The sequence below is a fragment of the Drosophila simulans genome, chromosome X (genome assembly GCF_016746395.2).
Source record: "Drosophila simulans strain w501 chromosome X, Prin_Dsim_3.1, whole genome shotgun sequence".
Taxonomy (NCBI): Eukaryota; Metazoa; Arthropoda; class Insecta; order Diptera; family Drosophilidae; genus Drosophila; species Drosophila simulans.
The window spans coordinates 5,360,470-5,384,334 of record NC_052525.2 but is presented as its reverse complement, the minus strand read 5'-3'; the positions used below and the strand labels follow the sequence as shown (position 1 = coordinate 5,384,334).

Sequence of the window (23,865 nt, the reverse complement as noted above, 5' to 3'; positions counted from 1 at the left end):
AAGATTAACGATATAACATTTTAAGTGAATGTTATGGATTATACCTAACTGATGACATTAAACATCAAATGTGCAGAATACATATAAATCCCCTAACAAGTTAAGTAAATATTCGACACCAATTATTACGAGCTCAGTTAATTCAACCACAAATCCATTAATCGTGACCCCTTCGGTCGGCTTTTCCGAATCGCCGCGATACGGCCCCACTGAATTGGCGTCTCTCGGCCACACCGAAATACGGTCGTCGTTTGACAGAACGGCATCAAATCATTCGAACTTTGAGAACGGTAGTGTTGTGTTGTTATTGCTCGGCAGCAAAGTAAAATCCGAAGAGAAGCGAGTCGAACAAGAGAAGAAGAAGAAGCGCAGGAGTGGACGACAGCAATGCAACAACAGTGACGAGGCGCCAGTGTGCAAAAGTATGTGTGCGAGTGCGTGTAAGCAACAACTCCCCGATACAAACCTACGAGCGAGAGGGGGACGGCGATAGCGACGGTTGTTCGGTCGGTCGGGTCGACCGTTAGTCGCGTCTGTCGGTCGTTCTCGCCTATGCACCTCGGCGGCAGAGCGAAAGAGAGCGCACTCTGGCTGTGTGTGTGCGTGTATGTTCTCGCTCTCTCGCGCGGTGGTGATAAATTTCTGTTGGCACAAAGTAAAAATATAACAGAATAAAAAATCGTGGCGCGGCATATAGAAGCTAATCGAAAATTATTGCGAGTATTGGGAGGAGGAGAAACATTCCTCTTCTTGTGAGTGCGTTTTTGTTTTAGTTATTCATTTTTTTTTTGGCCGGAAACTCTCACTCGAAGATGCTGCCGGTGTAGTTGTGTATGAATGTTGTGCCATTTTTTTTTTTTTTTTGAGAGAGAAAATATAAAACTAAAATATTAACCATACGATCCTTAGAATCGCACTTTTTACATACGACCACACATTTTGAAATTCGAAAGCTTTGGCGGGCTGTCGATGCGCGTTCGCTTGCAACTCTGGCGATAACGATTACCGTGCCGATAACGCGGCTGCACTAATCAGCATTATCACATGCAAATTAAGGTCATCCAAATGAAAAATGACCACCAATCAAAGGCCCTGCACCCCTTTGCCGCCCCCTATTTATGCGAAACAACAAGAAACAGTGTGTTTATTTTTTCACCGTATTTCGTGCTTTGGCAACCCTGCCGCTGCTGCATAAGTGAATTCCGAAGAAGAGCCGTGTCATTTTGTTGGCCAAAACATCGCTGCGCCGAGATTAATTAGACGGAAAAAACTCGATTACTTGAAGTGCTCGGCCCTATATCATTTTGGTTTAAACGTGTGTGTGAGCTTTGTGGATTGCCATCGAACACAATAGGCCGACTCGTCCCCCGCAGCCACCCGTACCCGACCAACACGTCGGTGCAGGGTTGCCAGATTAACGATAAATCACACACCGCTCGTGTAATCCAAATTTTGTGTTGCTTTTGCTTAAGAAAAAAATTAGTGAAATTTTTTAGATATCTTTTAATTTCCGCTCAATGTTTTACCTGTCCAAAGTGGGGGTATCTGGCAACCACAAACTGAACCGTGCGTGTGCGAACGTGTGTGTGCACGTCCATGTGCGCGAGTGTGCGTATGTGTTTGCGCTCTTATTCAAATAGAAATTGAATGTTTTGCACTCGAATTCAAGACAATTACGGCTCCCCCGGTAAAAACACATTCAGACTAGTTGACTTGTCCTAATTTGAGGTGTAAGGATGTGGGTTACGCCTGCGATCGCCGAGTGATCGTTATCGTTATCCCGGCTTTGGTTAATCGCTTTCCTCCTTCTCCTCCCCCTGGCATTGGCATCCACCACATACCATCCCCCTTTCTTATTTTTCTTCTCCTCCGCCCCTTCTTCGGCCAGTCGTCTCCCTTGCTCTCCATCAGAGATGCGTAAGTCGTGCTCCCTCGCACACACACTCACGATCGTGAGCTTGGTCATTGTGTAATCGATTTACGGTTACCTTTTACCCCAACTCGAGATGGTGGGAAGAGTAATCTACTTTGTTAATAGGGGCAGCGAATATCACACAATATATCGAATCGAAACACTTTGTATGCTATACTTTAGATAGTTTCAAAAAGATAAAATTATTTTTTGCGTAGAAAAATAGAGAACCATTTTAAGATCAATCTCTTTTGCACCTGCTTCTTGTTATTTTGTAATAAACGCAAGAAGGGTTATTTGTACCTAGTTTACAACTTCTACAAATGAATATAACTCATTTATTATTTTGAAAATGAATCCCATGTTAAATTCAGCACTCTTGTTTTAAAAGTACGAGAAATTTAAATATTATTGCTTAATGCTAAAAAAGTTCGTATTGTTTTTGGCAAAGCTAAAGCTATTCACACGCGTCTCGCCCACCTGGCTCACGTTGCCATCTCTAGGCGACGCCAGCAGAGCGTAGTAGTGGTGGCAGTGGCGTCGAGTGAATGACTCCGTAGTGGGGCATCAATAGAAAGAGAAGGAGGAACGAGTTAGAAGGAGCGAGGAGGAGATGGAGAGGAGACATAATGGCCAGTGAGTGGAGCGGAGTGGATTTGGATTTGTGTCAAAGCGATTTTCCCCAACATAAATATTTAGCTCTCTAGGACCAACGGCCGACCCCCTGGGAATTAAATTCCATTTTGTTGTTTAATTAGCACTTGCGTTATGCGACAGAGTGTGCATTGTGTATATAGTTTGTGTATGATATCGTTGATTACGCAGTTGTTCCATTATCTGTATGGATTTATATTGCCGCTTCTTAATCGATTGTGCACAGTGCGTATGCGCAACCTATTGATATTTTACAACCAGTTGCGTGCCTGTTTCATTACCATTTCGTTCTGTTCTGTTTCGTTTCGTTACCATTCGCAGCTCGCTGTTGTTGTTGTTTCTCCAGTCCAAATGTCAGCTGTTGCACGCAACATGTACCATAGAAGCGGAACAGCGAAACGCAGAAAAAGAGCAAATCTATCAAGCCCAGGACAAGAACAACAAGTGCAAGAGAATCGGCAGCAAAAACAACAAGCAGATAAAGAGAGCTGCTAACAACGTAAACAAAACCTAAACACCCATACACACACAAAGGGAGATAGCAACAAACACAAAAACAACAACCACAAATAACAAGAATACAGCAGGAAGAGAGAGAGAGAGAGAAGGACAGGGAGAAAGTGCTCCCGAGAGGGGAAATAGAAGATCAACGATAAAAGATAAGAGATAAAGTAAGTAAAGCTCGACTTTTTGGTTGGTCAATCAAAATTGAACCTCTACAGAGACCGATAACGTTTTCCAAACATTGATTTAGCTATAAAAACCAAAACGTTAAACGAATCACATTTGTGAGTTTTTTTTTTTTTTTTTTTAAAAGCGTACGACCAAATTGTTTGGCTTGAAACTCAAATTATTATACATTTGTGCATAACTCTGTAAGATTTCACATTGTTTTGACTTAGAATTAAATTACGTCATGGTTTAATTTCATTTTGTGTGAAGATTTGTGTTATAGAAGAGCCAACAAACCGTAACTGCAAGCCGACATTCCTTTACTCTACAATATATATAGTATTTTAATCTGGAACATTTGTTCATTCATTCTAGGATATCAGAGGGAGGGAAAGGCAAGAGGAAGAGGTCCCTCGAACACAGGATCAATCATCGCCATGACAATCATACTCTTCCTGGTGGACACCTCCTCGTCCATGTGCCAGAAGGCGTATGTGAATGGGGTACAGAAGACGTATCTGGACATTGCCAAGGGCGCCGTGGAGACGTTCCTCAAGTATCGCCAGCGTACGCAGGATTGCCTGGGAGATCGCTACATGCTGCTCACATTCGAGGAGCCACCGGCAAACGTGAAAGCTGGATGGAAGGAGAACCATGCCACCTTCATGAACGAGCTGAAGAACCTGCAGAGTCACGGCCTCACCTCGATGGGTGAATCGCTGCGCAATGCGTTCGATCTGTTAAATCTGAATCGCATGCAGTCGGGCATCGATACGTACGGGCAGGGCAGGTGCCCGTTTTACCTGGAGCCATCGGTCATCATTGTGATTACGGACGGCGGTCGCTATTCGTACCGGAACGGTGTCCATCAGGAGATCATACTGCCGCTAAGCAACCAAATACCGGGCACAAAGTTCACCAAGGAGCCATTTCGCTGGGATCAGCGCTTGTTTTCGCTGGTCCTCCGCATGCCGGGCAACAAGATTGACGAGCGAGTGGATGGCAAGGTGCCGCATGACGATTCTCCCATCGAACGGATGTGCGAGGTCACCGGCGGACGTTCATATCGAGTGCGAAGCCACTACGTACTCAACCAGTGCATTGAAAGTCTTGTCCAAAAGGTTCAGCCTGGTGTGGTGCTGCAGTTCGAGCCTATGCTGCCCAAGGAGGCTACTGCCGCTGGCGAAGCGGCGGGTGCGAGCACGATATCCGGCATGGGAATACCCTCAACGTCCGGAGCGGGTCCCGCACCCGATATTGTCTTCCAGCCGGTGAAGAAGATGATCTACGTGCAGAAGCACATTACGCAGAAAACCTTTCCCATCGGCTATTGGCCACTGCCGGAGCCCTATTGGCCGGACTCCAAGGCGATCACATTGCCGCCCCGCGACGCACATCCCAAGCTGAAGGTCCTGACGCCGGCGGTGGACGAGCCACAGCTGGTGCGCAGCTTTCCCGTCGACAAGTACGAGATTGAAGGCTGTCCGCTAACGCTGCAGATTCTCAACAAGCGCGAGATGAACAAGTGCTGGCAGGTGATTGTGACCAATGGAATGCATGGATTCGAGCTGCCCTTTGGCTACCTAAAAGCGGCGCCCAACTTTTCGCAGGTACACCTCTATGTACTCGCCTACAATTATCCAGCGTTGCTGCCCATTCTGCATGACCTCATCCACAAGTACAATATGAGTCCGCCGAGCGATCTGATGTACAAATTCAACGCCTATGTGCGTTCAATACCGCCGTATTACTGCCCGTTCCTGCGCAAGGCGCTGGTCAACATCAATGTGCCGTATCAGCTGCTGCAGTTCCTGCTGCCGGAGAATGTGGACAACTATCTGTCGCCCACGATCGCCAATCAGCTGAAGCACATCAAGAATACGGCCAAGCAGGATCAGGAGAATCTTTGCATGAAGGTGTACAAGCAGCTAAAGCAGCCGAAGCTACCATATCGTCAAGTGGAGACGGGTAAACTGTTCACAGGTGCGCCGTTGCGCAGAGATTTGGTGCGGCATCCACTGCTCCGGGATATATTTTCCAAGTTGCATGGGGAAATAGATCCCGTGGAAAATTTTACGATTGTGGTGCCGCAGCCGACGCATCAGTCGTCGGCCAAGTCGCATCGCAATCCCTTCGATATACCGCGGCGGGATTTGGTGGAGGAAATATCCAAGATGCGTGAGACCTTACTGCGACCCGTCTCGCTGGTGGCCAAGGACTCGGGCCACTGCCTGCCCATCGCCGAGATGGGCAACTACCAGGAGTACCTCAAGAACAAGGACAATCCGCTGCGTGAAATCGAGCCGACGAATGTGCGGCAGCACATGTTCGGTAATCCGTACAAGAAGGACAAGCACATGGTGATGGTGGACGAGGCGGATCTGAGTGATGTGGCGCCAATGAAGTCGCCAAATGGCAATGGACCGGGTGGAGCCCCGCCCGGCTCACCTTCCGGATCGGGCCCGCCCACTGGACCGGGCCCCTCATCCCCGGGCTCTTCGCCCGGCGGTGTTTCGGGTCCCGGGATGCCCGGAATGGCCGGAATGGGCGGTGGAATGTCAGGACTGATGCTGGGCGCAGGTGGCAGTGGCGGATCCTCCAAGAAACTGGACGGCACGTCTCGTGGGCGAAAGAGGAAGGCAGGCCCGCTGCCACGTAGCTTTGAATTCCGTCGATCATCTACGGACTCGCGATCTTCGAGCTCCAGCATCGATTCCTCCACAACGGGTAGTGCACCAGGATCACCGATACCAGGCGCTACGTCATCCATACCCGGCTGCGATTCCTCTTTGGGCGCTGATGGCGCCAGTTCCAGCTGTTTCGACGAGGACAGCAATAGCAACAGCAGCTTTGCGAGCTCCACATCGGAGGCCTCGGCCAGTGATTCAGGGATGTCAATCTCGCATTCGGATCGCTTGGGCATCAGTTTCGATTTCAACGAGGAGGAGACCAGCGATCAGGATACGCCCCTCAATGGCTATGTGCACAACTTCATCAATGGCATCAGCGACGATGCGACAGCGGGCGAAACGGAAGCAGTTCCAGGCGGGACATCTCTGCCGGGTGCGTCTTCAGCTAACGAACCGTCGTCAACTGGAGCATCGCCAGCAGTTTCAGCCACGCCAGCAACATCTGTGATCCCGGCCAGCAATGGCAGCGAAGTTTGCTCCGCCGTCGCGGCCGCCAGCAGCAGTTCCATTAGCTCCAGCGCCAGTTCCCCTGGCGTTCTCTACGTGCCCCTCAACGGACTGACCACCCATGCGGCCTACAGCAGTAATCTGGGTGGTCCGAGCTCGCCGTTGGACAACCTGAGCTCCCTGGGTGGAGCGGCGGGAGGTGGTGGAGCGGGGCTACTCGGTGTCAGCAAGCCGGGATCGCTGCCACTGGCCAATGGTTATGGGCACGGTCACAGTTCAGCCATTTCCCCACCTTCGCCATTGTCCTTGGCGCCTCTTACACCATTGGGCACAAGTACGCCCGCTGCCAGCAGCTCGGGACTGTCGTCCAGTTCCGCCTACTTCAGCCACAATGACATCAACGATGCCTCAGAGATCTCGCGCATACTGCAGACCTGTCACAATGGAACAGGCAGTGGCTCCTCGGTCGGAGCGGGCGCAAGCAACAGCAATTCGAATGGCAATGGCAGCACGGATAGTGGCGGAGGAGTCTCATCCGACGATCATGCCTCGCTGGGTGGCAACAGTTTCGATGCCCTGAAACGGACAGCGGGTACTGCGGGCAGCACTGCAGCGGGAAATCCCCACTACTACTGGGCCAGTGGTCTCAATCATCACAACAATAACACCAGCGCCGCCGGAACAGCTGGCGGTTCGGCGATGAGCAACAATCACAACCACCGGGGCCACAACAACAGCAGCCCCAACAAGCTGGAGGTGAAGATCAACTCCAGCTGCGGCTCCTCGCCGACGCACAACAACGGGGGCATGGGCTCACCGGCACAGAGCCTGCCGCTCATTTTCACCGAGGAGCAGCGCGAAGCGGCCCGTCAGCACAACATCGAACTGCGACTGCAGATCTTCAGGGATATACGCCGACCCGGCCGAGACTACAGCCAGCTGCTGGAGCACCTGAATCTGGTCAAGGGCGACCAGGATATGCAGTCGGATTTCGTGGACATGTGCATCGTGGAATCGATGCGCTTCCGCCGCCATCTCATGGCGTCCAGCATACAGGAGTGGTGGGATCGCAAGCAGCAGTTAACTGCCCTGGGAACCACTGAAGCGACCGCCGGCGCGGAGCAGGCCGTCGCCAAGAGTTAACGATGGCTCATGTGGCACCACTGAGCCCGCGGGGTCATCCAATCCATCTGTCTGTGATGTCAACAAAATCGAAATCGAAATCTAAACCGAAACTGGGAAGGGAAGAGCAGCCGCGGAAGCCAAGAATTCTCGTCAATTTCCATATATTGTAAATAATTGCCAGGACAGGTAGCCCACAGGATCTGGATGGGGATCAACGCATACCAAACAAGCAACAATAATATTAACAACAAAACCAACAAGCAGCCACAATTCTAAATGAGAGAAAACACCACATTTTTATGGCAAGCTACATGTAATTGTAACATATATATAAATAAATACTTAAGCTAGCCGTTAGTTAGCGATATAACTTAAAATATAAAGCGAGGGGATTTTTTAGCAGCCGTTTCAGTTGTAGTTTTTTTTTACTTAGTATAAATATGTAAACGTAAATTAATATTTTCTCTTGAGCTTAGGAATAATTGTAATTAGACTTAGATAAATTAAGATTAATTTTAGTGTAGTGTATGTGTATAAAAAAAAGTGAAAAGTTTAGGAAAAGCTTGAGCTTATGAGCCCCACACGTTTTAGCCAATTTTTGTTGGACCTGTTTCAAGACCACTTTGCTTTGATTTTAGCCAAAACGAATAGAGAACGTAAAAAACAAAAGCGATGACCCTTCAAAAACAGATATATGTATATGTTTATACACATATATATGTATATAGAGGATATTATCTAAATCGGGTCAGCGTTTCATTATCAAAAAGAATTGTATTACCCTGTATTTCCTTAAATCCTCCAATATATTATTTGCTAGTATGTTATGTTTATTTTAAAAATATTTATGCGAATTGTAATGTGAGCATAGTCTGCAGACGGGCAGACAAAACGATAAGCGAAAACGTACCGTTTGTTATACATATAGAATACCAAGAAAAAGTAATACATTTTTGCACTATTTTTTTACGTGTATGTTTGTATGCATGGCCTGTGAGTATTGAGATATAACAAAAACAAAAAAAAAAAACACAAAGAAAACGTTTACTAGTAGTTAGGCGGCGGGCAGTGTTTTAGAACTGCTTCATTATTAAATAATGATGTACAATTTAGAGTCTGCGTATCTAACAAATTTCATAAGACAACCACAACAGAATCAACAGAGCAGCAGCAAAGCAAACTGAAATCAATACGAAATCAAACGAAAATAAAAAGAGGAGCATTGCATTCAAGTTTCATGTGTTGGGTGGAAATATCTTGGGTACTTAGCAAAATCCATATTTAAAGCATACTCCTTTAGCACCCCTCCCCCCTCATCAAAAAGCGTCGGCGACCATGCCCCATGTATGAATGATCCCTTCTCGCGGTCGCCGTCACTCCTCCAAAACCTTTAACCCATTGCATCATTTAAGACCATCTAATTTGGGGGATATAAGTTAACTGCTCTGGCTTTGGAATGTTTTAGAGTTTTTCTTAGCTTTTAATGAAAGACTATTTTTCAAACATTTTATTATTATTTTATGGTACTTAGTTGCATTATAATTAAATTTTCCTTTATTTAATTGATGCAAATATGTGTTGTTTTGGTACGAACTGTGAAAAATTGGACCGTTACATTCTCGTATTTGAATTCTGGTTTGAAAAATAACGGATTAAAATACAGTATGGTATTTTCTTAATTACTAAATGAGTATATATTTAGTATATACTACTATAATGTACTATCTTTAGTATATACTAAATATATACTAAATAAATATACTGTGGCTGCTCATATATGCGTTCCTCACGCTCGCGACCGGCGATAGTAGTGTTGCACAGTACCGATAGCTATCGATTAACGGCCAGCTGATCGGCTCTCACGATGGCTCAGTCGCAATCGGTCCGCCAGTGCGATAGGACGCCAGCGATACATCGACTGGCAGTTACTGCGATACTCGCAAAGTTATCGGAAGGCTACGCTACGAGTATCAACACACAGAACAGACCAACTAACAGAGCAAAAATGCGCAGCGCGAAAATAAAATAAGAAGCGAAAACACAGGCGTGTGTTAACTAAAATAAGCCACATAAATAATACATTTTTTTTTCGGTGTGTGCGCGTGTGTGTGCGAGCGAAAGAGTCAGAGGAGTTTCGGTGGAGTACAGCGCACAGTGGTGAAGCGGAGTGAGCGAGGAGCGTAAAAAGTAAAAGTGGCGGTGCCTGTCTCTATACGTGTGTGTGTGTTGTGTGCTGTGTGTGTGTGCCGAAAAGAAGTTGCAGAAAACATTACGCAAAATAAAAGAGCGAAATAACCACAACACAACAAAAGATATTGTGCAAACAACACAGCGCTGCTGTGAGGCGGAAAGCAGGAACGTCGGAGGCGCAGCAGCAGCAGCAGTAGCGGCGGAGGAGGAGGAGGTGGAGAGGGGTGTGCGGTGGAGGAAGTGGAGGCAGAAGAGCAGCCACCACCACTGAGTGCGAGCGAGAGCGAACGACCGGCGCAATGAGCATCGTTGGCGAAAACCATCCCCTCCCAGCCCCAACACCCGCCAGCGCCGTGGTCTCCGCATCATCGGGCGGCGGTGGGGGCGGCGCGGTCGTCATGGGCGTCGGCGTAGGCGTGACCACAGCGAATGGACCCCGTGTCGTCACCATTTACAAAACGGAAACGGGCTTCGGCTTCAACGTGCGCGGCCAAGTTTCCGAGGGGGGTCAACTGCGCTCGATCAACGGCGAGCTGTACGCCCCCCTTCAGCACGTGAGCGCCGTCCTTGAGAACGGGGCGGCCGAGAAGGCGGGCATCAAGAAGGGCGATCGGATCCTGGAAGTGTGAGTACCACCCACTTTACATAGACTAGTTTGCATATTTTGGGAGCTTAAAGAGCTGATATCACACTACTATCAGATGTATCATCATTCCAAACTGAGCTTGAAACTATTCAGTGATCCATTAAACTAGTTTTCATCCCCAAACTGCTGCGTACTTACCTTTAATTGCTTTCAACTTCATAAAGTCCTTAGAATCATTGTAAGCGAGTTGAAAACCTGCTTTTGACCACTCCGTCTATTTGCAACTTAAGGCATGTGCAACACTCACTAATTGGGAAAATATGCACAAGTTACTTGATGTTAAACACGTTTAACTAATACCTACCTGTTATCAAATTATAGCTTGAATAATAGTTTTTGAAACACGAGGAAGTTCATTTTGCCACCGAGTGGAAGAAAAAACTCTCATAGTTTGTTAAAATTCAAAAGGCAATCTGAAGAGTGAGCTCTTTAAGCTTATGGCTCATGGTGTTGGTATTTTTTTGGGGGTGCCCCGGGGGTTAAGTAAGCGAAGTTAACCCCACGAAGGGCTTGCATGTGCGACCTCTGACCCCGCCCACTTTTTTGTTGGTTGTTGTGGGCGTGTTGAAGTTGGAGTTGGAAGTGGAGGTGAATTCGTAGTGGGTCAGAAATGCCCGGGAATATCAATAAACACTGCTACCTGCTTGGTGTGTTGGTGGTTGTTGCTGGATTTATCCACACATTTCAGAGGGTTGCTACCGCGAATTGGGTTAAAAAAGCGAGAAAGCCCCAAAAGAATGTGAGCTATATTGGTCATACATATCCTATAATTCATATATGTACATATATTATTAAAACAAAATAAGCGTGTACGATTAGATAAGGGCGCGTTTTCTGCAAAGCTAGTATTTCATTTTGGTTATGAAATGATATTTGGGGCTTATCGTTTTCTCGGAATTCCTGTTCGAATAACACAAAAATAAGGAACTACATACGCTGATGGAGAAATATGAGTCAGTGGAGCGTGTTGATAAGGGAACCGTATTTATCAATTACTTTCTCGCTTGATGAATGAAAATGTTTTCGTTTCTAAAAACGATGTTTAATGGAGGCTATCACATTCCCTTTTGACATTTTCCCCTTTTTAATTTGAACTAAAGGTGCTCTCTTATTATTCCTCCTTTTTCTGCTATGTTTTCTTGAATGGCATAATATTATGACACACCGCACCAACACACACACGGACACACACACACTCATTCCAACACAATTGCATGCAGGCTAATTAAAATGCTCACTTATATTTATTTTTTCTCGCATTGTGTTGTTTCTTTCACTCCGGTGCTCGTTGCCTCTATTTTGCGTCCCTGTCTGGCGAAGCTTTTGTTTAGCATCTTTTGACATTTTAGTTTCGATACCCGTTATCAGTGAATATCTCGTATCCCTCTTTTCCCTATCCCTCGCTCTCGCTCTTTCCCTTTCTTCTCTTCGAGGCTGTCCATCAATCATTTTATTTCATTTCATTACTCATGTACAGTGGGCTTTCGATACAGTGCATGAATGGTGTTTCAATTTAGAAAGTATAATATTATATGCTAAATGTTGCAGTGCAATCTTTAACAAGACTTCATACTTCATTTGAATTCTTCATACTGAATTTAAAGTCACATGGTGTTCACTGTACTTCGTTACTCTTGTAGTTTCATTTTGTTTTCATAGTGGGTGCGGTTTCGCTCTCCCTTTCTAGCGCACAGCTCAGCATACGGTATGCTTTCGGTGCAAAATTCAATTAATAAATTTTACCAAAGTTTCGTCGCACTGGAGAGCGCCCAGCAACTTAATTATCATTGTCACCTTCCCTCGTCGGCAACGGAAAATTCGCAAATTTTCCACACTTTTCCAATGCAAATAGAATGAGTGACGTGGATGAAAGCAGGGGAGGGGAGGGGTTTGACTATTATGCGGCTTGTTGTTGCTATTTGCAGTGCCCATCATTTCATTATCAGTGAAAATAACAACAACAACGACGACGTCCGTTATAATTCGGCTGCGCGTGAGCTAACAAAAGCAGAAAGCAAAGCACAAGCAAAGCAAAAGCAACAAGAAAGCACAAACTGCAGAGGGCAAGCGAAATGCAAAAAAGCAGAAAGCAAAAGCAAACAAATTTGCATTTAGTTTCCGCCTTGCGAACCAGTTTTCAACTGGAACCAAGCGCTTAAATTCCGCTAATATATTTGTGCTCACTTTACGGGATATTTGATAACATAAACCTGCTGAAATTTATCAAAAATATGAATATATTTGGATGGAAACTGGGTTCAAGCTCTTAAAACTAAATTCTAAATTTCTAAAGCATGCAATAATACAAAGTATGTAAACATTAAACGTATAGAAATCTCTTAAATAGAAACAATTTGAAATGAATGATCAATGAAACACAATATGTAATCCTTGTTTATGGAATCCGTACTTTCAATGAGCAGCAATAATCCGTAGCTTGTTTATCCGCGTGCTTTTGTTTGCCCGATTTTGCGGGGGCGTTTCGCTCGCTTCATTACCTCCGGCCAAACACATCCGCCCCCTGGCCACGCCCATTAATCAGTTATCGACGCTACGTTCGTCGACCACCCACCCATGTAATGGCTGCTTATCGGATTTTCCTGGACCACCAGTACTGGAGGAGTGACCACCAGCTAGGCGGCAATTGCTGATCCGTAGCCACATCGAGTTGCGTTTGGCGCCAGAGAGTGGGTGCATCGTTGCACAGACTTCCGTTGCAGCGGACACAGTACGGATCATTGGCGGAACACTCCGGCACCTGACCCTCGCATCCGCGCACCGTATATATCCCGTCCAATCGGCTGACCACCGTGCTCACGCACAGTTCCGTGGGACTGGAGCAATTGCTGGTCGTCATTGCCGTGGGCAGGTCCATGGCCGCACAGTCCGCATCCTGGTCCTGGGCATTGCAGCGGTAGCAGCTCCGGACGGAGAAGCGATTGCAGCCATCCGCATCGCGGCACAACTGGCAACTTTCGCCCAGGGCAGCGGGTGCAAAATTCGCATCCGCACAGCCACGTCGCAGGAAGGTATCTGGGATTGTAAGAGAGAAATAGGTAAACAAGGGTTTCTCAAGCGTTGATATCCGTAAAAAAAGGACTTAAGATCTTGTTTAATAGCAAAATTGTTACATTATTCAACTTTATTAAAGATGACCAACTTTAATCAAGGATGAATGACAATTCAACTAAAATTCCCGGAAGAAATGCTTAACAAGTTTTATTTCCAAATGAATAACGGACAGTTTGAGTGGGCCATTCCTGGTCGAGATTCCCCACTCACCCTAACCTTGCTCGCAAGAATAGCAGGCCGTGGTGCCCGCTGCGCACTTTTCCGTTGGCAAATTGCGGCCAGCACGGCAGCCAGGATTCGCGGTGGAGTTGCAGGCGGCGCAGACAATGTCCTGGCAATTGGCGTTGCAGAATTCGCCGTGGCACTCGGTTAGCTCGCCGGTGGGATAGAATCCCATGGCGGTGGAGCAGCCCCTCTGGAGGACCTCCGTCTGGGTGTTGCGGTAGCTGAAGCAGTTCTCCCTGTGCCCGTACATCACCTTGTTGACGCAGTGCGTCACAGTTGAGTTGCTCAACGAGCACTTGGGCTGCTCCTCCTCCGGCGCCGCCTGTGGATCCTGGTCGCGCAGGCAGTCCGGATTGGGGGCCAATCGATTGTGGGTGCACTGAAGGCAGCGCGATTCCGTGACGGTCTTCTCCGCATTGCAACCGTTGTAATTGCACTTCAGGCAGACGTGCGGACAGGTTGTCGGCAAATTGGTGTGCTCACAGCCGCGCAGGGTGTTGGATAAGTGGACTACGTTCGTGTAGCACCTGTCATCCTCCCGGTAGACCGGACACGGCAGCAGATACTGCGGCCGACTGGCCACATCGATGCAATCCGATCCGCTGCACTGATAGCAGCGCAATCGATCCGCGGGATAAACGTGCCGATTGCACAGGCTCGTATTGCACCGGTCACATGGAGCGGCACAGTAGCCATTAGGATACAGCCGCGCCAGGCAGCCGCGTCGCGTTAATCCCGCCGATATGGAGGTGACACACTCGTCGCCCGTCTGCTGGCACTCCTCCACTTCCAGCTGCTGACCCGGTCGGGTGGCACACTCCGAATCCTCGGCGGAGTCGCAGGCATAGCACTCCAGGGAATCGACTATGGCCAATCCCAGGATGAGTAGGCCGCCTAGCGCGAGGAGCGGCAGTTGGGTACCCAGTGCTCGCTTTCTGGCCATCGTTCAATCGCTCTTGAATCGCTGGACTAACTGCTGGCACAAAGAACTGGAGCGCAGGTATAGTGCAGGCTACACAGCGATTAGATTAGCCATTGAATCTCAAGTGGATCCAAGTTCGCACTGATTGGTCCGGATAAGTTTCTGGAATGGTCATTTCTTTGTTGGCCCAAAAAAGTGCTGATGATTGCACTTTCCAAGTGCTGACTGGTTCCAGGCACACGAACTAGATCTTGAGGGCAAGGAGCTTCGATTGGTATAAATATTATTTCAAGGGAATCCCCAGATTTCTTGTGCACATCAATCATTGAAAGGTTATCATCTCTCTGTTTGTCTTGAAATTGAACTTGAACAAACACAAAGTACATTATTATCTTCAAGTTTGGGATAAACACAAACTGAGCAACATTGGGCAATTAAAAATAGTAAACTTTTGCCGAATGAAAACGCAACTTGCCTGCGAATTTAACCCACATTTGCAGCGGCGAAAGTTTCACACCCCCACTTGTTGTTGTTTGTTGTCCATTCAAATTGAATAAATAAATTCCTTGGACAATTTGCGTTTGCTACGTCTCAACTTTGTTGACTGAATTAACTCATATATGTGTGTATGTATATGAAACCTAATTCATTTCAACAGGAAAATGGGCCATCAATTACGTGTGTCGTATGATGATAATTGGAAGTTGTTCAACTTCTTCTGCCCATCTGAAAGGGGCAACCAAGTAATGCACTTGGGAAGTGAACTTGGATGCGTCGGCAGGAATGGGTTCGTTGATCCCTGAATGGCAGGATTAATCCGGAAGTGGGTTTGATGAATCGCCCTTTTGCGACTGCTCCTTTGAGAGCAGGAGGAGAGCACTGAATGGATACTTCTGGATACATCACATAATTGAGCACCCCAGACAGACAGACAGACAGACAGTCAGTCCTTTTGGCCATATTCCACATTCTGCAGCTTTTGTGCTCGGCGTGCACTTGGCCGTCTCCTCAGTCCACTTAACATTGTACTTGGTTGTGGGAGGAGGGGGAGGGGTCGGTCGTGCGTGGGTCGGGGCTGTTCTAAGGTTGTGGGACTCAATCAATGGGGATTATGAACTATTTTCAGCTTGCCAAGCAGTTCAAAAGAAAAAAAAAACAGTCATGTCAACGCAAAAGTGCACAAAATATAAACATTTAGGTAAATATAGCAATAAATCGCTGTTGAACGTGACATTCGTAGGCCTTAAAAAAAGCTTATCTGAACGTTGCAAATTGCAATTTCCAGCAGTTTCTTTCAGTGCATAACAAGATACACGAAAAAATCCATTCGTAGAATACGTAGAACAACTTTGCAGGCATTGCAAACAATAAAAAGAAAAGGAACTTGATTGAAACGCAGAGGAACAATTGCATCTTGAGCCGGAAATTTCCTTCACTTTTTATTTGCTCCTCGCTGTTTCCAACTCCTGGCCTTTCATCCTATTACTCCCAAGGTATTTGCGACACACTATAACTATATACTATATACTTGCACCATCCATGGAGTTTCGTATGTACAAGTTAAGGCAAACAATTTAAAGTTCATCTTCTTGGGCCGAAACTAAATTGAGTGTTAAGAAGCCTTTAAGCACGCAAGTGGCAGACAATTTCCCAGCTCGAACTTGCCACACAAGGCTCTAATGTTTCTGTGGCATATGGCTTGAGTTATTGAAGGGTCATTAGCTGATTTGTAGCCAGCACATGTGAGCCAAAGTGTGTGTGTTGTGTGGACTTGTGTGGTACCCAAAAAAGTAACTACTTGCAACTTGGAAGCAGGCATGCAACATGAGCAATGTTGAATAAGAGTTTTTAACTAAAATATATGATCTGATTCTCAAAAGATATAGAGCACAGATCTCAACACTTTGACCAACTCAATGAAGTATTCATGGGGTATCCACGAATCGAGACCTTTAGTTTTTTTGTTTTTATGCTGCCACGAATTTGTGTTTGCGGTTGGGTTCTGTGTCAATGTTGTTGCTGCTGGTCTGTGGCATATGCCCCGACAATAATCAATAGATTTACGTCACTGGATCGACTTGGATTGAGTGGAATGGGAAGTGCGGGGCATGGGCCATGGGCCACGGGCGATGGGATGTCGATGTGGTTGCGGCTTGGTTGCCTGACTAGCTGACTGACTGGCGGACTGACGGACTGGCTGGCCCACATTTCCGCATTTCCTAGAGCGCCCGAGAGCAGAGACCGAGGAGTTTTGGTGGCGGTTTCAGGTTTTCATGTTTTCAGGTTTCACTTTTCGGCTTCATGCGGACCAAACTAAGCCAGAAATAAACCCGACGAGGAATGGATGTGGGATGTGGGAAGTGGTAATGGGTATGGGACTGGGAGTAGCCATTGGATCGGTGAGGCACATCAAACAGAAACAGAAACTGAAACTGAAAACGAGAATTAAGCAATGGAAGGACACTTGTTAAGCACTCATGTCTGGTCCTTCGCGCCGGATTCCTGTTGGGCTTAATTAATTTTCGATTTCCATGCCCGTTAATGGAATTACATTTCACTTGCAGGCGGAGTACAACATACGTGGTCTGTCCAAGGTGAATTAGATACAAACGTGGAATGCAGGCGCCAGCTTTGTTCCATTCCCATTGCATATACACAAATATATATATAGTTGAATGTATTATATTGGGCATTATTATTTGCTCTTCACATTTCGCTGCCTATTTTTAGATATTCGAAATCCACTCTGCATGGCCTATATGTGCGAATTATCTTTTCATTTCGCCCTCAACTATTCAAATTTCGTGTGTAAACATTTCGGATTTTATTATTTGTTCGCTGGCCGGCAAATATTTATTCGATTTGCTGGACTTAAACAATTGCATGCGCCGTAGTAACGAAACGCTCCACACACCAGTCGCATTACCATGTCCAATTAGTGCTGTAGGGAAATGCACACAAATCGCGAATAAACATTGAACGAAATGAATATAGGCATCCCATTAGTATTTGTCCAAGACAGTTGCTGCGGCGTATCAGCTCTGCAGATACCCTAGGTGAGGGTATGCTGGATGGTACTACAAGTAACTAAAAAGTTAATAAAACGTGTATGTCAATCGATATGAAATGCTCTTGGGAATAAGGCAATATATAGTACATATAGCGCCCATATGTTGCTTCACATGCCACTTGCCAACACTTTGTGGGTGGTGTGCACCCACTGTGCGGCGCCACCTGTCCCACTGTGCGCAAATTTGCAAGCAAGCTACTCTTCCCTTTGGTTTTATATATACTCTTCTTTTTTTTTTAAAAAAAAGCTTGGACAATTAATGGAAAATGATACAGTCGCTCGTAAGCGAAAAAAAAATACATTCGCCTCACAATTAAGTGGGAAAGGCATTTGCATTCGCCTATAAATAAATGCATAGATCGCTTTGTGCGCTGCTCTTTTCGTTGTGATCTTTTCTGCTTTATTGTGTTTCCGTCTTGTTTTTTGTAGCGTTGCTGTATTTCTTAACTATTTTTACCAAGTGGCTGGCAAACAGGTTTCCGGAGCACAGAGTCGTCGCGTCTTGGTTTAGGTTTCAGTTTCAGATTCAGTTTCAGTCTCCTGCACTGAACTCTCCTCCACATCTCCTTCCATCTTCCCCCTTGCTACTCCAGCACTCCACCACTCCGGCTGATTGGCCCCCGATTTCTGGATTTCTGACATGTCGCTATGTGAGTCATGCTGCGAGCCTCGGGAGCTTTTCAACCATTCCACCAGTGCGTCACAATGTGCGGCGATATCTGCAGCGATTTATTTATTCACTCACTTTACTTTACTTACGGATGGCATGGGATTGCAAGCCGGAAGACGCCTCCTTCTCCGGCGAAGTGAAGGAAATCGAGGAAGAAGACTGGGAGCTGCCCATATCCAAGGCCTTTGGTTGTGCCCATTTCATTGCTATCAACTTGATTCACTTAATGCGGATTCGAGGGTGGTGTAAATAGCATTGCTGCCATTTGTTGTCGTTCCAATTCATTAATTGTGGCATTCCCCCTATTCGATTGTCAGATTTATTCTTGTAATTTGTAACTCATTTCAATTCAAGTGCTTATCACTAAAATGATCCCCTCAAGCGTTTCTCTGCCTATCAACCTTCAAGTTCGAGAGCATCGCTCCTAGATAGATACAATGAGTGGATTCCAACCTGACCCGCATCGATGAGACGCCAATCCATCGGCCATCCAGAGTCGCCGTCTTATCAACGCCACTGCGATGTCAATGCATCCATTATCGACGCTATCTCTGGGCTCCCACTGTTGTTATTTTCGCTTAAATGGATCTGTGCTCGATGGCAACGCCTTTAATTCGCCAACGACGATCGTTCAGCACCGATTCCATTCAAACTCCTTCGAAATGCTGCCCTTTCATTCCGTTCAGTATGCGCAGTTGACTGCCTTAGAGAAACGTTGTCTTCGGTTGGGTTTCCCTATAGCTCCTATACTGCCATCAAAAAAACAAACTAATGTTTTAATGCTTTTCTCCATTTAATTGCAGAAATGGCGTCAGCGTCGAGGGAGCCACACATAAACAGGTCGTAGATCTGATCAAATCCGGCGGTGACTGCCTAACTCTGACGGTGATATCGGTGACACAGCAGGTGAGTTCAAAATACACTTTATGTAATAACAAACATAACACACTAATACCACACAACAGGAGGCCGATCGACTGGAGCCGCAGGAGGATCAGAGCGGCTACTCCTACATCGATTACTCGGACAAGCGCTCGCTGCCCATTAGGTAAAGTTGCCGCTCAACAAAAGTTATTAAATGGATAATCAATATACATATATGCTATCCCCTGTTCAGCATACCGGACTATGGGATCGTGAATCGGAATGGCGAGCGGTACATTGTCTTCAATATACACATGGCTGGAAGGCAGCTCTGTTCGCGTCGCTATCGGGAGTTTGCGAACCTGCACTCGCTGCTGCGCAAGGAGTTCTCCGGCTTCAACTTCCCCAAGCTGCCCGGCAAGTGGCCCTTCCAGCTGAGCGAACAGCAGCTGGACACGAGGCGCCGCGGTCTGGAGCAGTATCTGGAGAAAGTGTGCGCTGTGCGGGTGATTGCCGAGAGCGATGCTGTTCAGGACTTTCTCACCGACACCGAGGATGATATATCCGCGTCGCCGGTGGACATTAAGGTGATGCTGCCCGATCACGAAGTGAGCACCGTGTCGGTGAAGAAGTCCTCCAATGCCCAGGTGGTGTGGGAGATTCTGGTGCAGCGCGCCAATCTCACCGCCTACACGCAGCAGTATTTCTACCTGTTCGAGATCGTCGAGTACAACTTTGAGCGGAAGCTGCAGCCGCACGAGATTCCACATCAGCTGTACGTGCAGAACTACAGCACGGCCTCATCCACCTGCCTATGCGTTCGTCGCTGGCTCTTCTCGGTGGCCAAGGAGCTGACGCTGCCGGACGGCGAACAGGCTGGCCGCTTCATCTTCTATCAGGCGGTCGACGAGGTGAATCGCGGCAATATCCGCGCCGATGGTCGCCTGTACGAGCTGAAGGCGCTGCAGGACGCCAAGAAGGCGGGCGACTATCTGGCCTTGGCCCGCACACTGCCAGGATACGGAGACGTCGTCTTTCCCCACTGCTCCTGTGATAGTCGCAAGGAGGGACACGTTGTGCCCGCCGTGGGTGAGTAATCGTATTTAGAAACGCCCCTATTCAACGCAATCTAGTTACAACTCTCGTTTCTTCACAGGCATGAAGAGCTTTCGGCTGCACGCCTGCCGTGAGGATGGCTCGCTGGAGGCGCAAATGGTCGAGCTGACCTGGGACAGCATCACGCGCTCCGAGAGCGACGAGGAGTCCATGTCATTCTGCTTTCAGTACAATCGTCCAGATAAGCCAGCACGTTGGGTCAAAGTCTACACGCCATATGTAAGTTGGGATGTGGAAAAGTGCAATATATAGTGCATATAGTATAGCCTTAGAGTTTATGGTAGATTGAACTTGGAGTATTTCGGTTAATTACCTTTGTGTGAGGCACACGACATAATTAATTGGCAAACAATTGTCTCGTTGATTAGGAATGTAATTTAGAGAGGTCAACTGCACACTATATAAGCCACAAGTCCCTCCATTCACTCCCATGTGAATTGCATTTAATTAATATTGTTTTCCATCCTGCAGCATGCATTCCTTGCGGACTGCTTTGATCGCATCATGGAGGAGCGCAAGTGGGAGGACAGCGGCGACTAGGGAAGGCGGAAGGTGCTGCAGGAGGAGCAGGCCCAGGAGCAGGAGCACGAGCAGGAGCCAGTGGAGCAGAAGGAGCAGAAAGAGCAGCAGCGACGGCGTCGACGGCAGGAGGGGCAGACTAAGCAACCCAGTTCCATACCGAGCATCACCAGGCGGGCCGAGGCATTGCACATTGTTCGTTAGTGGCTCGTTGGTGGGGGAAACCGAACTGCCGAATACTCCGCCTCTGAGTCCACACACCACATCTCCTTCGGTTAGCTTGCCATATTCCGGCTGGTCAGTTGTCGGGCCTCCGGAAACTGTGCACTCAGATTCGTGCTGGCCCACTGCTGCACCGAATGCCTCACCCACATATATTGTAAAGTATATTTGGCACTGATATATATATACATTTATATAATTTGTACATTCACAAGCAATTGCAATCGCCTTGGCTCTCGATGCTCCAGTTTGGGATGCGGATGGGATGGAATGGAATGGGATGGGAAGGGATGGAATGGGATGGTCGTCTGGTCCGGTGGTTGGACGAAGTTGGAAAATGTTAACAGCAGCAACAAAAATGTTTCAAATGTTTTCGGCACTTAGCACATAGAGCAAACACAGGCACCAATTTAGATCAAGCAGAACCGACGATTCTCATTATACAATATAGATATATATATTACACACCACTCACAGACATGCGTACATTATAAACAAAACAAAACAAAAGCAACAAACAAACAAACAAACAAAAATATATAAAAGAGTATATTTAAGCCAACCTCAGCGTAATATTTAATTCGTACTTTTCCAAATACCCTTCGTTCCGTTTGTGTTTGTATATTTTTTGCTCATAGGAAAGCAGCGGCTAAGGGAGATCTTTGAAATAATGAATTGTAAAAAGTCAATTTTAATTATACACAAATATACATCATATATATATACATATGCATAAATGTTTAGCAAACAAATCAACAGACATTGATCATTTATTTATTTGTATGTACGTAGGAAGGCCCAGATCGAACTCAACTGAAACGCAAGAGATCAGAAATCAGAGATCAGAAATCAGAGATCAGCAAAAGAAAAGCGGGTTGGCACCAAGCAAATGCTAAACGAAACAATATAAATCTACCAGATAACTAATGCGATGAAATGTTGAAAATATTGTACTCATTCGAAACTTTCTATAGAAATTGTTAGTTAAATATAAGGTAACGTTAATAGTTATTGAACAAATGCAAAAGCGAGACTCAAAACTAAATAAGCAACTCAACTAAAGTCAACTCAAAGGCGAACTCAAAAGTAGCGTAGAAAGAGACGGCAGGCTGGCGCACGAAAGAGAGGCACAACAGCTGAGCTTTTTCCCTTCACGCCGGAAAACCACAAGAAATCACATTAGGAAAATCCCAGACCTAAGCAACCTAAACATTTTCACACGATTTAAGGCATAACATAATTACACATCCGCATAATTATAGAATGGCATATACGCATACATTTATCAACGATGCAAGTGACGTCTGCTTGTGATATTTACAATTTACACGATTATTATGATTAATTTTACACATATATTATTTAATTGATTCCATATCTCGTTCGTATCTGTATTGGATTTGTTAATCTCTCGTAATGTATTTATTATGTTTAGTTATAGTCCTACGTTAATGTGAATTTACACTTATGTTTATTATTATAACTCTCTCTCGCTTTCCTTCTTATTATTTTTTTTGTCCCTTTTTTTTGGCCATTTACATGTAGCAAGCGCTTAGTTTAGATTTGTGTGTATTCCATATAATAATTAATAATACTATGCAACTAACTCTCTTGTTGTTTATTTGATTATTCTTTCTGTGTCTCGTGGCTGTTGAGCAAACAAAAAAATGTGTTGGGCGTCTCGGGGATCGCGAAAGCATATAGAAGCCACATATATCGAGAAAGTATATACATACGCTAACAAGAAGATGCATTCCTTAAAAATTACGATAGACATTATCAATGTTTTCTAAACACATTTAATACGACAACAAACACAGCTCGGCGAATAGTAAATAGATAAATGCGTATGTGAACTGGAACATTCATCAAACGTTTAAGTGTACAACTAAACTAAATGAACAAATTTAACAAATTTATCGAAAACAAGCATAATAAAAGCAAATTGCATTTTTCCCCTTTTCAAAATTACTCAAATCATTTATTGTGCGAAACGATTTTCTCTTATTTAGTGGTTTGTATTACTTGTATCTTTTTTGCTCACCTAAATCAACTTAAGATTGAGTGTACTCATCAGATAGCCATGGCAAAAACAGTACTATTTATTGGCTTATTGAAATTACTCGCACATAATTCGAGAGTTGACCAACTTTGGCGCTGACTTTGAATCGCGAATTGCATGACAATTATTTACCTGTTTATTAATTTTCAAACGAGGCGTCTAAAGGTGTTTATTGATTCGCCATCGCAACTGGGTATTTGCAATTAGTTAGTTAGTTAGTTAGTTAGTTTTTAATACATTTCAGCGATTAGTTCCACTGTACTGGGTTTATCAGAAGCTGTAAACTTATGCCTGTTTTTTTTGTGTTTCACTAAATCGGTTTATTACCGTCTCTAATATGTGATTCAGTCTGCGGTACAGTGGCAACAGGCTATGGTGGCCACACAAAAGATATATTCAGCGTATTTCCAAGATAATTATTTGAATTTAACTACTAAAATTACACATAAATTGAGATATTTCTATATTTAACCGGTAGTCGGTTACTTTTTCTAGTTACAACCGTACCCATCCACATTTCTACCCTTTCCCGTGGCAATGATCATAAATATAGTTCAATCGTCAAATATTTGCGCACTCTAGACAATTTATGAGTGCAATTTGTTAAACAATATTGCGAATTAGTTGTGGCATTCCGCACCGTGAGATTATCAATTTGCGGAGCAAGCGGGGGGCAGTTGGATGTGGGTGGCTGGGTTGGTTTGGTTTACCTTATCAGGTAACACATGTAATTATTGAAAGGCGCTGCTCGATCGAAGTGATCGGATCGGCGGACGACGAACGAGTT

The 23,865-nt window shown here is 45.8% G+C and overlaps 3 protein-coding genes across 14 annotated transcripts; 2 read left to right on the top strand and 1 right to left on the bottom strand.

The window, feature by feature from the left end:
• The first annotated feature begins 175 nt into the window (after nt 1-175).
• Nucleotides 176-8,732, top strand: LOC6725197 (integrator complex subunit 6). 9 transcript variants are annotated; one of them, XM_039297536.2, is made up of 3 exons: nt 176-434; nt 2,888-3,237; nt 3,614-8,732. In XM_039297536.2, the coding sequence occupies exon 3, from the start codon at nt 3,676-3,678 to the stop codon at nt 7,516-7,518; it is 3,843 nt and encodes a 1,280-aa protein (XP_039153470.1). In that variant the 5' UTR covers nt 176-434; nt 2,888-3,237; nt 3,614-3,675; the 3' UTR covers nt 7,519-8,732. The 9 variants fall into 9 exon arrangements, with proteins under 9 accessions (XP_039153470.1, XP_039153469.1, XP_039153466.1 ...); XM_039297535.2 differs by having other exon boundaries at nt 176-440; XM_039297532.2 differs by having other exon boundaries at nt 176-752.
• Nucleotides 8,733-9,343: 611 nt separating this feature from the next.
• Nucleotides 9,344-20,964, top strand: LOC6725195 (sorting nexin-27). 3 transcript variants are annotated; one of them, XM_002106182.4, is made up of 6 exons: nt 9,344-10,315; nt 19,099-19,201; nt 19,261-19,343; nt 19,413-20,248; nt 20,316-20,494; nt 20,747-20,964. In XM_002106182.4, exons 1-6 carry the CDS (start codon nt 9,990-9,992, stop codon nt 20,813-20,815), a joined length of 1,596 nt encoding a protein of 531 aa, XP_002106218.1. In that variant the 5' UTR covers nt 9,344-9,989; the 3' UTR covers nt 20,816-20,964. The 3 variants fall into 3 exon arrangements, with proteins under 3 accessions (XP_002106218.1, XP_016038224.2, XP_039152989.1); XM_016172939.3 differs by lacking the exon at nt 9,344-10,315 and adding an exon at nt 18,907-19,019; XM_039297055.2 differs by lacking the exon at nt 9,344-10,315 and adding an exon at nt 18,943-18,980.
• On the bottom strand, nt 12,491-16,308 carry LOC6725196. Of its 2 annotated transcripts, none has more exons than XM_002106183.4 (2): nt 13,625-16,308; nt 12,491-13,369 (listed from the first exon to the last, which is right to left on the bottom strand). In XM_002106183.4, the coding sequence occupies exons 1-2, from the start codon at nt 14,574-14,576 to the stop codon at nt 12,924-12,926; spliced, it is 1,398 nt and encodes a 465-aa protein (XP_002106219.3). In that variant the 5' UTR covers nt 14,577-16,308; the 3' UTR covers nt 12,491-12,923. The 2 variants fall into 2 exon arrangements, with proteins under 2 accessions (XP_002106219.3, XP_039152990.1); XM_039297056.1 differs by having other exon boundaries at nt 13,250-13,369; nt 13,619-16,304.
• Nucleotides 20,965-23,865: the final 2,901 nt, after the last annotated feature.

Coding starts and splice junctions, on each gene's coding strand:
- LOC6725196 (XM_002106183.4), bottom strand. CDS start 14,576: ATGGCCAGAAAGCGAGCACTGGGTACCCAACTGCCGCTCCTCGCGCTA. Junction 13,370..13,624: donor CTGCTATTCTTGCGAGCAAG/GTTAGGGTGAGT, acceptor TTACAATCCCAG/ATACCTTCCTGCGACGTGGC.
- LOC6725195 (XM_002106182.4), top strand. CDS start 9,990: ATGAGCATCGTTGGCGAAAACCATCCCCTCCCAGCCCCAACACCCGCC. Junction 10,316..19,098: donor GGCGATCGGATCCTGGAAGT/GTGAGTACCACC, acceptor ATTTAATTGCAG/AAATGGCGTCAGCGTCGAGG. Junction 19,202..19,260: donor TGATATCGGTGACACAGCAG/GTGAGTTCAAAA, acceptor ACCACACAACAG/GAGGCCGATCGACTGGAGCC.
- LOC6725197 (XM_039297536.2), top strand. CDS start 3,676: ATGACAATCATACTCTTCCTGGTGGACACCTCCTCGTCCATGTGCCAG.